Consider the following 16,359-nt stretch of genomic DNA (forward strand, 5'->3'; position numbering starts at 1 on the left):
TAATGTGTAATTTTCATACGTATGGAATTGGATACCTCTGTGATGCCTCTTGAATGTGATTAGTCCTACTAATTTTTACCATTTATGCTCATGTATGAAAAAAGCTCATTTCCACTGGAGTTAATATTTGTGCTTATGATTCCATACCTTGGCAAGAAATCAATGTCATGGCATATTAGATGTGAAGGAAATGGTCGGCATAAAACGTCTGTAATAAAGAATGATTTTAGCTGCACCTTGGGAATGACTTATTAGCAATTTATTTATAGTTGCTCATTAATATATTTAAATAACTGTTGTTTCTAACACAACTGTTCAAGGATTATTGAAGTTTAAGACCTGTACTGGGAGTAACAGATAAGATAATTTTGTTTCTGGTTCTGAAAAGTTTGAGATTAGAATAATTTGGCCAAAAATAAACATTCTTCTAAGACATTCTCACAATATTAGAAAATTCCCACAGTGTTTATTTCAAGGGCAGATGAAAGCATTAATTCAACACAATTAATAGACATAAATATAACCTTACCCACAGGGATGGTGCGTCCTTGGATTTTGTCAGCCCAGCCAGCATAGTAACGCAATGTTTTAATTGAGCCATCTAGGTCAACAAAGTACGCATGCAGGAAGAGTTTTCCAGAGTCAATAGATTCTATTGTCTTAAATAAAAATAAAAAAGTTGCCTGTCAGTTATATTGGTTCTCAGGAACTACAGTTAAACAAGCTTTACCTAGCTAATAAAGCTTGGAGCTATCTTCAATTGAAGTCTTTAGAATAATTAAACATAAAACAGGTGTAAAATCTTTCACTGTCTACTACAATGACCTTCAATATAATTGGGTAAAAACAATGACTGCAGATGCTGGAAACCAGATTCTGGATCAGTGGTGCTGGAAGAGCATAGCAGTTCAGGCAGCATCCAACGAGCAGCGAAATTGACGTTTCGGGCAAAAGCCTTCCTGATGAAGGGCTTTTGCCCGAAACGTCAATTTCGCTGCTCGTTGGATGCTGCCTGAACTGCTGTGCTCTTCCAGCACCACTGATCTAGAATTCAATATAATTGTATCACTTTGAGAATTCTGTGACACATTAGTTTGTGGTTATCATACTTCAGGACCAAATCTCTTGAGTATCAGTTTTAAATAGTAGCAGTGCAATAGATAATTAAGATACCAAACCCCAATCTTTCCTGACATTAAAATTTGGCATCACAGTTACTCGCTAAAGTTATGTAATCATGGAACTTGTTTGTATGTATACTAGGCATATCAGATCCCAAAGTGAAACTTGCCTTGATAGATTATAAGATTAATTTTTGCACATGGTTACCATGGCAGTTAATTACTGAACATATTTACACAAACCTGCAAGTGTCTTTTTTAACAAAAGAACACAAGTTTATTATAGAAGGGAAAAGATAAACAAATAAAGCTATCATATTTTTAGATATATCAGTTTAGAAAGACCTTAACATAAATGTTTAACAAAGATTCAAAGTCGAATAAAAGCAAAATACTGAGGATGCTGGAGATCTATGAACTCAGAATACAGTCATATTGAACTTGAGCCATTAATTTTGTTCGCAGATGCTGCCACAGCCGTTGAGTTTCTTCAGCACCACCTCTTTTTATTTCAGTTTCAAACTATTTCCCGCAAGATCCCTTTGCAGACACTCAATCCCAGACAGATATCATTCTTATACCAACTCCTTCTCAGTTTATTTAATTGGCCCATTCCAGTTCTCTTCCATAGACTGCTGAGACAGCTCTGCAACTCCTTACCAGTTCTGCTTACCTGAACCTCTGTTCACTTCTGTAGCCTCGTTTTAACTTACAAACTTTCATAAAAACTCTCATAACTTAGAGACCGTACAAACCAGAACCCTTCCACTGAGCCAGCTGTCCTCCTGATTCTTTTGAACTGAAGGTGCAACTAAACTAATGGCCCCAGCCTACTTTCTCTGTCGCCATAAAACTCAGTTGCATAGATATTTAATCGATTAACATCACAAGTATTCTGTGAAGCATTTGACTGCATCACATGTGTTTTTTGACATATTTATGTCACTGTTTCAAATTACTCTCAGACATTATTACAAAACAAAATTACATTCACATTGATTAATCATTCTTCACAGATTGATTAGCTCAGTGAGTTAATGTATTTAAAATAGTAAAACATCTACAAGTTATGAAGCAGATATTGGAACAGCTGCTATTTGTGGTGCACACCATTTGAAGATCCACAGCAAACTAACTGATCGGCAGATTTGCAACACTGTAGACAGACATGTGGAGTTCTGAAAGGTAAGCTTTCTTGAAGGCAAAGTATACTTATGGAAACCACCTCCTTTTCAAAAGAAAGTTTAATTATTTACATTAACAAGTGAGCTGACGAGTCTCTAAACATATCAGTAATTCGCTGATACTTCCAGACCTCTTAAAGATGACTTTGTCTGGAGGTGCATCAATTTCCACAGTCAACAGTGATATTGTCTGTCATTCTTGTTTGAATTGCCCTTTTTCTTTCACAGACTGCAGCTGCTGTTCCAGAACATGCTTATCCTAATGCACTACAGTCAAGTTTTGTTCCAGATTAACCATTGATTGATTCCTTTCTCGAGCTGTTACAAGTTGTTCAGGTGTTCTTGAAATTTAATCATTTGATATTATTAAGATTTATAGAGCCATCGTGTCAGAGATATACAGCATGGAAACAGATCCTTCGGTCCAACTCACCCAAGCCAACCAGATACCCTAAAATAATCTAGTTCTATTTGCTAGCATTAAGCCCATGTCCCTCTAAACCCTTCTTATTCATTACAGATCTAAATAACTTTTCAATGTTATAACAGTACCAGCCTCCACTATTTCCTCTGGCAAATCATCCTATACTCGCACCTCTGCATGAAAAATTGCATCTTTGCTCCCTTTTAAATCTTTCTTCTCTCACCTTAAACTTATGCCATGTAGTTTTGGACTCCCTTACCCGGGGGAAAAGAATTTGATTATTCATCCTGTCTATGCCCCTCATGATTTTATAAACTTCTAAAATGTCATCAGCTCATTTTGAAAGCTTTGGTTTTAAACACAGGTTTCTTCAAAGTTTTTCAGTTTTAGCCTCCTGTTGGTTTTCTTCATACCCTGCTCTATTAATTGTCCAACCTCTTCAGTGTTACCCTTTATGTTTTATTTGAAGCATGGTCTTTCACCTGCTGTTTCAGTAGTTGTTGGGCTTTCTCTAAACCATGCTTAAAATATTTGGCTAGAGCTTTATTGTTCATTATTATTTGCAATAGGTCTGTCTTGTGAATGACTTGTAGCTCCTTTTTGTTGCACTGTGCATTTCCATCTATTTCTGCAGGTCTGTCATTTACTCCAATATTGGTTTGAGTTCAGTCAAATGTGTCTGCAGCTGCTCCTGCAGAGTCTGGTAAGTTTTGCATGCAGGTTGCTCCAGAGCTTCCTGTAAACTATCAAAGGTTTCATTGAATTGATGCTACAGAGCTTGTAATTTATTCTGCTCACTTTATTTCTCTTCAAGCTCTTCATTCATTATGGAAGCAGAGCAGAGGTATTCGCTAAAAATGTCATCTCAGGCATAGTGGTCTCAAGTTTGGATTAATTCTGAGCTAGACATTTAGCCTCTTTCTCTTTAACTTTAACTTTTTGTTCACAGCAGAGAGCTAGCGATTAGCAATTTCTATTCAGAATAAAGTAGTGCTTCATTTTTTTTCTTTCATATTCAGTTCCATAAGTATGTTATAGTTCTATTAGGTCTCTGAGGTTTGACGGATTATATGAATGAGATTAGTGTGAGATTAGGGCATCCTGGTATACCTACAAGATAGTCTTTCTAACCATTCTGTTCGGAAGTGTATGATGCACCTCTGAACAGGTGGGACTTAAACCTAGACTTCTTGGTGCAGAGATAGGGACACTGCCACACTCCCACAAGCACTCTGGTATCCCTCCAATTGCTGGCCACACAATGTAGATGCCCAGGCAGATTGATTGTACTTGTACTCCTGCACTATTGATTCTGCATGAGGAATTATGACTGCGATTGTCTGTGAGTATACATTTTTTTAGAATTTGCAAGACTGGAATATCGGCAGTTGCCCTTAGGTGATAGCAAATATTCTCCAATTGCCTAAAAACAGTTTGAATTTTTGCAAACATTTTGGAGACTATGATGACATTGATGTTTTCCACAAAATTGATAATGTGAGACATGTGTTCATGAGTCTTTGTCTTATCATATACATTGTAAGATTCTCTTGTTGTTGATTACGTCATGTATTCTTCTCTGGCAGAATACCAGATGGACTTTATAATAGCTTCAAAGTAATCCTTGAACATGTCCTGTTTGGGTCAGAGCAAAGCTCTTTGCAGCTACATTAACCTTTGCTGTAGTCCCTCTGCCACTGACCTTTATTTGCAATATGATTTGCAAAACTGATTGGATGCTTGGGTTTTCCTTGATACATGCTGATGGCCACGTGTCTTGCTGTGTTTGGTGTTTTCGTGATTGTGTCAATCATTGAGATATATTTAAGACTTGTAAGCTTCATTGACCCACAAATACCTATCTTTCAGTAACTCTTGATGCTATACTATCAGTTTGTGTAGAAAATATTTCTGGAAGGCTTCCATAATTGTATATATGACAACCAACAAATCAATTTGCTCATCTGAAACGTCACATAATGAGTCATTTTCTTTGCATCTGATCACAAAGTGGTCTATGGATTCTGACGGCTTTTGTCTATTTACATAAATTCTGGTTAACAAATACAGAATTCTAATCTGACTCTTAATTGGTACCCTAAATATAGTCTTTATCTTTCGGAGGTCTTTTATTTCTTCAACTGTTTGTCATGCTTACTGCATTTGTGTATTTGTTTCCAATTGCTCAGCAAATTTTAATGATGTGCTTTTCCCCATTGGACACACATAGAGCTAGAAACCATAGCAGTGAACACTTTTTAAATACTTAAATGCCCAATTTAATTCATGGAAATTTTGGGAATATGCCTTTGGCTTTCCCTTGTTTGTACACTCTGGCCATTTTCCTTACTCAAGTGAATGAAACTGAACTCACAATAAGTACATGTCTACCTACCACCAAACTGGGGTTTCAACATACACTGATACTGTAATAAAGAAGTACATCAAGGGTAGTCTTGTTCATTGTAGCATGATTTTCTTTAATTATTCACAGAATGTGGGCCAGCATTTATTGCCCATCCTTCATTGTCCAGAAAGCTGTTGAAAGTCACCTGCATATCTGTGGATCTGACATCACACACAGGCCAGGCCAGGTAAGGACAGCAGATTTCCTCCCCTAAGACCATTAGTGAACCAGATAGGTTTCTCCCAACAATTGACAGTGGTTTCCTGGACCTCATTAGACATTTAATTCCATATTTTTATTGAATTCAAACTTCACCATCTGCCATGGTGGGATTCAAACTCAGGTCCCTAGAACATTCTCTGGGTCTCTGGATTAATAGTCGAGTGATAATACCACTAGGCCATCACCTCCCCTTGAAGAATGTTGACCATTTGTTGCCTACAGATTAACTAGCTTGCTAACTGTTCAAGTGTGGTAGAACATAATAAAAAGGAGCCTGTCCTACTATTCAGTAAGTTTCAGATTAATCTGTTTGTGTTTTGGATTCCATACTCCCATGTCCTCTTGAAAAGCTTTGATTCTCTTGCCGAACAAGAATCTATTTAAGTCTGGTTTGCAAATATAAAATCATCCTGTGTTGTCATCTTCGAAGTCAGAGTTCCAAAGTTTCACAAACCTTTGAGTGAAAAAGTTTCTCCTCATCTCTCTCCCAAAAAGGTGTCCATCAATTTTAAAACAGTATTCCTTCATTCAAGAATCACCCACAAAAAGAAATAATCTTTCTGTGTTCACTCTGACAAGACCATTTAGCATCTTATACGTTCAATCAAATCACCCTCAGTCTTCTAAACTCAGCAGAAACAAGCCCAGCATGTCCAACGTATTTACATAAGCCAATCTGCTGATTCCAACTATCAATGTATTGAGCCTCCTCTGAAATGCCTTCAAAGTATTTACATATCTCCTTAAGTAAGGAGACCAAAACAGCACACAGTATTTGGTGCCATGGTAATGTCCTTACCTCTGAACTTGAAAATCTGAGTTTAGGATCCAACAGCTGTGGAAGTCTGTCATAATAGGTTTGAACTGATTGACTTTAAAAAAGATAGAATAATGAGAGTGAGCGAACTAATCAGGCGGAAGACCTGCCTGTTGACTTCCCACTCCCACTTGCATTGTGTTTAAATATAATTATTGTTAAATTGCCAGTGGCCACTGCATGCTGAGACTTAGCTAATCTGCAACACCTATCCTTTACAACTGTCAAGGTGGCCTGACTTTTTTAATGGCCCTGTCAAATAATGCTCCAAACTGATTTAAAATCAAAGAAAGCAAAAAGACAGAAACTAAAGACTAGGTTAATGGCTGGTGTTCAGACTTGCAGAAAGTGGCCCACTTTTGTTCCCCAGGAACCTGCAGAAGCCTCCTTGGTTTTTTATTTATACAAATATAGGATAAATTGAGAAGTTTCTGTTTAAGAGATTAGCAATGTAACATTAAAGCACTTGGGTTTGCATACTGACATGGATCGAGAATGGGCTGGCAGACAGGAAACAAACAGCCGGAATAAAGGGGTCTTTTTCCGAGTAACTAATGTGGTACAGCAGTGATCCAGGCTTGGCTCCTACCTATTCACAATATGTGTTAATGACTTAGATGAGGGAACTAAATGTAATATTTCCAAATTTGCAGATGATACAAAGCTGGGTGGGAGGATGAATTCTGAGCAGGGTGCAGAAATGCCTTGATTTGGACCAGCTGAGTGGAAGATGAAATGTAAATGGATAAATGTGCAGTTATCCACTTTAGCAGCAAGAACAGGAAGGCAGATTATTATCTGAATGCCAACAGTTTGGGAAAGGTAGAGGTGCAACATGACCTGAGTGTCCTTGTACATCAGTTGCTGGAAGTAAACATGCACGTGCAGCAGGCAGTGAAGAAGGCAAATAGTATGTTGGGCTCCGTAGCAGGAGGATTAGAGTACGGGAGCAGGGGTGTCTTGCTGCAATTATACAGGGTCTTAGTGGGATCACACCTGGAGTAACGTGCATTTTTGATGGAAATAAATCAGGCAGCAAGGCAAACCTCAAGAATTAGAGCAAGGAATTGATGCAGGACACAGGTTAAAAGAATAAGCGGATCCATAGCAGATTCAGTTTAATGAAGAGAAATGTGCGGTGACTCATTTTGGAAAATGAAGAGTGAAGTCAAGTGTACCTTGATAGATAATATTTTAGCAAACAGTGCCGATTCATGAATAATTAAAGATGGAACTGAGATTTAAAAAAAGCCACTAAAAAGCAAATCCAATTATTGTTCTAACATAAGCCACGGAATACAAAGGGAAGTTGTGCTGAATTTGTACATGACATGATTGAGGCCATAGTTAGAAAATCATACAGTATAGTAGAGTGGCAGCAGTGATGCTGAGGCAGGGATATGGGTGTTGCTGCTTAATCCAAACATTGTATAATGATGTATCTTCTTGAACCGCAGCAATCCATGAACAAAACGGACACCCACAATGCTGTTAGGGAGGGAGTTCCAGGATTTTGATCCAGTGACACGGAACAAACAGCAATATATTTCCAAGACAGGTTGGTGTGTGCATTGGAGTTGAACTTGCAGGTTGTGATATTGCCATGAAGGGAAAAATATGTGTTAAAAGCAGAGCAAAAATGAAAGATATATGTGGAAAATCTTGAAAGAAAAACTGTGATTTTAAGTGGAACATTTGTTTTACATTGGATCTTACAGATTTTTTCAAATCTATGAAATAATTTGAAAGGATAAACAGGAGGAAGTTTTGCCCCACAGCAGCAAGATATCATGGATTATAAATAACAATGGATTATAGACTCTTCGGGTTTGATTTTAACTAACCGATCATTATGCCCCAAAACCACATCTGCTCTACTGGCAGAGGCTGTGCAATATAATATTATCACCAAGAATGGCAAAGTTTTGTGCGGCCTGCTGACTGGTGGTAGAAACGTGGTGCCTCTGATTTGCATCAACAATTTGAGTCATGGCAATCCAGTAAAAAGGATTCAGAGTGAAGCTATTGATCCTTCATCTGACAAATTTGCTCTGGAGGCCTCCAGGCTTGAGGGTCAGCAAATAAAGCAAATCACCAAGGCAAGGAAATCAGTTGCTTTTTTTTAATGGAAATCAATTAGCTGTGAAAGAAAACAGTCTTCCATGTCGGTTAGGTGAGAAGAAATGGCTGTTAATGTTGCAGTATATAGCAACCCACTACTCCTTTCTGCAGGACAATCAGAATGGCATAGCAGGATGAAAATGGGAGATCTGCCCAACCTTGGTCAGCCAGTTTAGGAGTGGATGTTCTCAGCACCACTGTTTTGGCAGAACCCACTCACAGGTACTTTGGCCCAGAACATTACAACAATGAATCCTTTCAGAAATTATCCTGGCTATTGTTTTGATCTTGCATAAAAACATCAGAAGTAGTAACAGCAGCAGTTGGCCATTTGATCCTTCAAGTCTGCTCTGATTATCGTAAGATTATGGCTGAGATCCTACCTCAGTTACACCTATCCTTTCTTTAAAAAAATCCTCAGTTCCCTTATTAACCAAAAAATATAACAACCCATGTTGTGAATATATTCACTGGCTAAGCATTCACAACTGTACTGGATGAAAAATTCCAAACATCCACAATCCTTTGAGTGAAGAAATTTGTCCTCATTCTAGTTCTAAATGATAATGTGTTGCTGGAAAAGCGCAGCAGGTCAGGCAGCATCCAAGGAGCAGGAGAGTCGATGTTTCGGGCATGAGTCCTTCTTCCTAAGGAAGGGCTCATGCCTGAAACGTCGACTCTCCTACTCCTTGGATGCTGCCTGACCTGCTGCGCTTTTCCAGCAACACATTTTCAGCTCTGATCTCCAGCATCTGCAGTCCACACTTTCTCTTTCTAAATGATAGTCCCTTACTTTAAGACTATGAGTGTCATTCAGTGGAAACAGCCAATATTTGACCTGTTAACTCCGATAAGAATTTTATGTTTCAGTGAGATCATCTCTCATTCTTCTAAAGTTGGGAGAATGTAAGCTTTGTCTACTCAATCTCTTCACATAGGACAATCCTTTTTCCCCATGAATCAATCATTGATCTACTTCTTCTAAAGTGAATGCATTCTTCCTTGGGGAAGGAATTCAAGTCTGTAAACTGGTGTGGTCTCATGAAGGTCTTATGTAATTCAGTAAGAATTCAGTATTATCATTGCCTTGAAAAGTAATTGTGCCGACACAGATCCAAACATTCTGAGGGGTGATATATAGAAGTTTATAAAATCATGAGGGGCATGCATACGTGGACAGCCAAGGTCATAGCCCTAGGGTAGGGGAGTCCAAAACTAGAGGGCATAGGTTTAAGGTGAGAGGGGATGAGAGGGGAAAGATATAAAAGGGATCTAAGGGGCAACTTTTTCAAGCAGAGGGTGGTGCATGCTTGGAATGAGCTGCCAGAGGGAGTGGTGGAGGCTGGTATAATTACAACATTTAAGAGACATCTGGGTGGGTATGTGAATAGGAAAGGTTTTAGAAACTGTGTGGAGTTTGCACACAGTTTTCTCCCCGTGTCTGCGTGGGTTTCCTCCGGGTGCTCCGGTTTCCTCCCACAGTCACAAAGATGTGCGGGTCAGGTGAATTGGCCAAGCTAAATTGCCCGTAGTGTTAGGTAAGGGGTAAAAGGGGTGTATGGGTGGGTTGCGCTTCGGCGGGTCGGTGTGGACTTGTTGGGCCGAAGGGCCTGTTTCCACACTGTAAGTCTAATCTAATCAATGAGCCAAATGTTGGTTTAAAATAATTTAGGATATCTGGTTGGTGTGCACGAGTTGGATTGAAGGGTCTATTTCCGTGCTCTATAACTCTATAACTCAACAACTTATTTTGTTGACTGGAAATAATAGCACCATGTAACAAAGTACTGCTAATGTACGGGATAATTATTTAAATTGAATATTAAAATTTTAAGAGACAACTGCTGTTTTAGAGCATTTGTATCTGTGTGTGCTCTTAAAATAATTCCACTAATTAAAAGAATAATGGGAATGCCCAACTAGAAGACATGCTCTAGTTGTTTGTTATGTTTAAATTTGCAAGCAGCACTTTTAGTACACCAGTATATCATTAATGTTGAAATCTTCCACATGTATCATCATGGAAATGTAAAGTATAACTCACGCTTAATATAACACGATCCCGTTCCATCAAATCAGCAAGGTTATGTAAAAGCCTCCCTCTTCCAGAAGCATCCATCCTGCGCCATGTTGATCCAATCTGAAAAGCTTCCCGAGCTGCTTTTACTGCTTTGTCAACATCCACCTTAAAGGTAACAATGCACAGTCACAGTGTGTCTTGTGAAAACTTAACAGTGAAGGTTATGGCTGTTATAATTAGGCAACATTGTAATCTGTTATAATGCAACAGTTAAAATTAAAATGTTCTCTGGATGCAACGTGAAACTATTCAGCACATTACATATTAAAGCTGCAGGGAATGATTACAATATATGCAATGAGGCATTCATCTTTAGCTTTTCCATAGTTAAATGCAATATATTTTGCAGCACAGATTTATTTACAAAATGAAGAAAAACATCATTAAATGAATAGCAAGTGATTGAAGAAAGAATTAAAGCTAACATACTGAGAAAGAAATAGGCCCAGAAATTCACCCAATGTTTTTAGTCACCAAAGAGCAAAGGTGAAGTTCAAAGGACTCGTAAATGCCTCTAATACAGATTATTTGTTCTGATGTCACCAGTCAGTATTGATGTTAGCTGCAGGCCGGAATACAGGGTTTATGTGCAGAGCTAAGAGATGGTTCTTAAAGAAACCACTCATTAAGCAGAAACCAATGGGATAAATTTTTAAAATGCATCTGAATGTGGATTCGCAGGGCTACCCTTCTTCCCCATTTGCAACACTTCCCATCCGACTGCGCATCCTGTGACTCAGTTGCACTCACACCCTTCCTGCCTTACATATCTGAGAGCTGCTGCAACCATGGTTACTGTCATCATCTCCATTTCACAGGCTCCACAGAAATGATGCCAACGTTGGGGTACTTCGGGCCTTATTGTAGGATTCTACTCTGTGCCCCCCAAGCATCCAAAATGAGATGGCATTTGTAATTCTAACCCATTGCTTTTGATGCTTATGAACTTAACAACATTACATTCTTAAATAGAAGTGATTTAGCTTTGTCTTAAATCAAAAGGAACAAAATACATTTTGATGTTATAGAAGAAGAGATTGACCATTCAACAGCTCATGTCGATTTCATTATTCAATTACATGCTACCTGATCTGTATAATAACCCTATCTCTCAGGTTGGCATATATATCCGAGAAATGTCCTTTGTCATCTTTACCAGATTTGGTTTATGCATGACTCCAATTTTTCACCAAAGTGGCTAATGCATAACTACCCTCAGACCTGACCTAGCAAGACATTTAGTAGTATTCAAATGGTCAAAGTAATCCAAGAAGACAGCTCACACTGCCTTTTCTGGATAACTAGCTTAGGCAATAAATTCACACTCGATAAATTAGGGATAAAGGGATTTAAATAGTTGTCTGTGAGGATTTTCTGTCTGCTTCCTGGTCAACTTATTAAAAAAGCTAGATCATAAGGCAAGAATAAACAACTTTAAAGGTAACAGGTGTCAAGACCTGTTTGTGAGAATGGTCTAAGACTTGAGAGCAGAAACCGTTTTCTTTCAGATGACATCTGATCAAATGTGCATTTCCAATATTTTATGTTTTAATATTCTATATTTATGATAGTTAGGAAATGGACAGGAAACACAAAAAGGAATAGATAAAGAAAGAGAGAAAAAAAGGCTCCTTCTTCTGTTTGACTAAAACCAACAAAAATACAATCTCTGACCCAGTAATTAGTTATAGAAAAATGCACCTGTGGGAATAATAGCATTATTCATGGACTCTTCTGTATATGGAAAATGAATGGCAGTGAAACAGAGCTCTACATGAGCTGTCAAAAAATGGATCAAGGTAATTCAATTATTGTTCATCTCGTAATTCCTGCCTGGTCAAATATCAGAGAAACCAAAATTAGTGGTAATTTAATCTTGAGTACGTCTATGCTTTTTATTCAACGTAAACAGAATTCTCCCTTTTAATTACGACAATTTAACTTATAGCCCTAAATTACACTTATCACTGCATGTTTGAAATTATTTCTCACAATTTTATCTTAGACATTTGAACAAAAGTAAACTAACAAATTGTTAATGTTCCTAACTTGTTTAAGAAATAGCAGTGAGATTTCTTTAAAATGTTAACTAAAATTTAATTATTTTCTCTTATTTTGATTTAATATTTGGCCATTTCTTTAAATTTCTGATTGTTCATACAATGTTGTCTTCTGAACAACCTTGTCCCAGGCTCCTATCAATGGCAAGTATCTCTAGGAGATATGTACAAGTTGCTTGGATGATATTGAATGCTTTTATTCTTTTCTTTGAACCAATCCGAAATGGCTCAGAAATTCATTCTGTGAGAACACATTAGATTCAAACTGCACCTTATCATTGCACAATACTTTGTCTTGCATTATGAATTTGAAAATCCTGTAATATCAATTTAAGTAGGAAGGATAATGGTAACAGGAATGAAAGAACTTAGTATATTATAGTAGTAAGTAATGTTTCTTGAATTTACAGTAACAAAAATACATTAAATATAAAAGCCACTGAGCTCAAAACACGTGACTCCACTAAGAAAGTTAGCCAATTTTGCATCTAGCATTTCTTGATGACAGCTAAGAGCATTTTTTAAATTATCACTCAAAAATGGGCAACTTGTACCACTCATATTATTGAACAGAAGCATTAACTGTCAATATAGGCAGCCTAAGCCTTAAACAACATTGGTGTGTGAAATATCTCTTCTGATTCAAATATAGCTGTTTCTAATGGGAGCTACAGTCAACGGAACTGAGCCCTACTCAAAATTCAGGTGGACATCAACTTACAAGTAAATTGGCACAATCTCTAGTCCTAACATTTTGATCACTTCACCAAACTGAATCATGTACAAACACGGTGTTGTCATTTTGTTGCATTTTCTACTTATCTCTACTCAGCCTGAGAGTGTAAGCCTTTTTAAAAAAAATACTACATTGGTGTTCACATGAACATTACAAGAGAATCCTGGGATATTGATCCATAATGATAAACCAAAAACAATAAATGTCCATAATTGGGTGATGCAAAATTTGGAGGAGAACTGACAATACTTGTGTTTCTAGGATTTTAGTGCTCTTCTCCTTCTTGGAAATAATAGGATTGACAGGTATTGTTTCAGTAAGATTAGAGAATATCTGGAGTAATGTAAATTACAGTCACTGAATGCCAGTGTAATGGGTGAATATTCAATGTATTGAAAGGGACAACAATCAATCAAATTGGTCTATTGTGAGCACATAGCATTCTGCTAAATGCAGAAGAATATTCCCTGACATTTCTATTGATTCCTATGGAGATTTGAGAGATCTTAGGTAGGGAAGTGTGCAGGGGGTGAGGTGAGCAATTTGTCACAGTATGTCTAACTCTGCCTGCTCTTTCGTCACACTGTTAACATGACTAGTATAATTAAGCTCCTCATCATTGGTGGTAATCATGAGTGGCTCAGTGGTTAGCACTACTGCCTCACAGCGCCAGGGACCCGGGTTCAATTCCTGCCTCGGACAACTGTCTGTGTGGAGTTTGCACATTCTCCCCATGTCTGCATGGGTTTGCTTTGGTTTCCTCCCACAGTCCAAAGATGTGCAGGTCAGGTGAATTAGCCATGCTAAATTGCCCATAGTGTTAGGTGCGTTAATTGGGGTGGATGTAGGGGAATGGGTTGGGGTGGATTGCTCTTCAGAGGGCCGGTGTGGACTTGTTGGGCCGAAGGGCCTGTTTCCACATTATAGGGAATCTAATCTAATCTTGAAGCTCCGACAATGCTGTTTATTTATTCTTTCATGGGATCTGGGTGTCATTGACAAGGCCAATGTTTGTTGCCAATCCCGAATATAAGTGGCTTTCTTAGCCAATTGGCAAGGCATTTTGAGAGGAAAGCATACCTTGCTTTTGGAATTCAGATTATGTGTCCTTGTCTGGATCAAGGCTATAATGAAGTTTGGAATCCAGTGACTCTAGCAGGAATCAAACTGAATAGCTGATTATTGGTGAATAGATGTTGTGTTTTGACAATATTTGATAAGTCTTACTTCACTTCACTATTGATTGAGCAAACACTAATTGGTGATAATTGATCTGAATAGATTAGTCTAACTTCTGTGGGTAGGGCATACTTTAGCAAACTATCACATTGGTGGCAGATATTAATGCACTTTATACATTTGTTGCGAATGCATTTGTTTAATGTTGCTCCAGTAAAAACGAAAAACTTATAGCAAACAGCATTTACCTCTTAGACAATTTTTTTTTCCTTAGGTTATTACACACCTATATGCCTCCATAGTGGTTCTCCATTTTGATTATTGGGGACTTTATCAGCAAATTGATCAGTCCTCAACAATTTGACTTACTCCACGGGATATTAAGCAATGGATACTGTGTAGGCTGTGGGCTCTAAAAGCATTCCAGCAATAGTATTAAACATATATGCTGCAGAACTTGCCACACCCCTAGCCAAACAATTCCAGTACAGTTACAACACTGGTATCTAGCAGATAATGTGGAAATTTTTCTAGGTATGTCCTATTCACAAAAAGAAAAGCAAACACAAACTGGCCAATTACTGCCCCATCAATCTACTCTCCACCATCAACAAAATGATATAAGGTGCTATCCAAAGTGTTACCGGGTGGCAATTGCTCAGCAATAACCTGCTCAGTGTTGCCCAGCTTGGCTTCCACTAGGGCCATTCAGATCCTGCCATCATCATAGCCTTGGTTCAAACCTAGACAAAACAGCTGAATGCTATAGGTAAGGTGAGAGTGACAGCCCTTGACATCAAAGCTGCATTCAACTGAATGTGGCATGAAAAGGTCCGAGCAAAAATGGAACCAATGGAAATTAAGGGAAACCTCTGTGCTGGCTGGAGTAATACCTGTCATTCTGGAAATTGGTTGCAGTTGTTTTAGGACATTCTTCTCAGCTCCAGGACCTCACTACATGAGGTCATCATGACTGTGTCCTTGGCCCATTGATTTCGAGGTGCTTCATTAATTGTTTTTCCTTCATTATAAGCTCAGAAATGGAGATGTTTGCTGATGATTGCACAATGTTTAGTACTATTCATGAGTCCTCAAACACTGAAAGGTCCTTGTTCAAAAGCAGCTTGACCTGGACAATATCCAGGCTTGGGCTGATAAGTGGCAAATCATACTCACACCACACAAATACCAGACAATAATTGTCTCCAAAATGAGTGAATCTAAATATCATCCATGGACATTCAACAATGAAACTTAATGGCATTACCAGCACTGAATCTCTCAGAATCAGCATGCTGGGGATTATCATTGACTAGAAACTGAACTGGACTACCCATATAAATTAGGTGGCACAAGTAGCAATTAGAAATCCTGCAATGCGTAATTCACCTCCTGACTGCCCAAAGCCTGTCCACTATCTATAAGTACATGTGACAGAAACTTCCCAATTGCTTGGATAGATGCAGCTCCAACAACACTCAAGAAGCTTGACATCATTAAGACAAAGCAATTGCTTGACTTGCAGCATATTCACAGAAATTCATTTCCTCCACAATGGAGGTATAGTGGTGTGTACTATCTGCAAGATACACTGCAGAAATTCACAAGGCTTCTCAGATGAACATTTTAAACCCAAGGTCACTACTACCTAGTATGAGGTTAAAAATCACACAACACCAGGTTTTAGTCCAAAAGGTTGGTTTGTGTGATTTTTAACTTTGTACCCCAGTCCAATACTAGCATTTCTAAATCATGACCCAGTAGGAGAAGATTAACTAAATGCATGGGAGCATCACTATCTGTGATTTCCTTTCTGAGCAATTTATCATCCTGACTTGGAAATAGTTTGACATTCCTTCAGTGTCATTGAGTTCAAAATCTTGGAATTCACCCCTAACAACATTGTTGGTGTACCTGTAGGTAGTGGATTACAGCACCCACCCTCTCAAAAGAATTAAGAATAGACTCCATCCCCTGAATGAATAAATCAAATAACTCTTAACAAAAA

The 16,359-nt window shown here is 38.2% G+C and overlaps 1 protein-coding gene across 5 annotated transcripts in view; it reads right to left on the minus strand.

Moving 5' to 3' along the window:
* LOC132828042 (aldehyde dehydrogenase 1A1-like) overlaps nucleotides 1–16,359 on the minus strand; it is a 105,416-nt gene that overhangs the window by 54,525 nt on the left and 34,532 nt on the right. For all 5 annotated transcript variants that reach the window (XM_060844969.1, XM_060844958.1, XM_060844978.1 and 2 more), the window contains 2 exons: nucleotides 10,341–10,481; nucleotides 530–659 (listed from right to left, as the gene is read on the minus strand). In XM_060844969.1, the coding sequence (XP_060700952.1) occupies nucleotides 530–659; nucleotides 10,341–10,481 (271 nt within the window). The remainder of the gene's footprint in view (nucleotides 1–529; nucleotides 660–10,340; nucleotides 10,482–16,359) is intronic.

The sequence above is a fragment of the Hemiscyllium ocellatum genome, chromosome 2 (assembly GCF_020745735.1).
Source record: "Hemiscyllium ocellatum isolate sHemOce1 chromosome 2, sHemOce1.pat.X.cur, whole genome shotgun sequence".
Lineage (NCBI taxonomy): Eukaryota > Metazoa > Chordata > Chondrichthyes > Orectolobiformes > Hemiscylliidae > Hemiscyllium > Hemiscyllium ocellatum.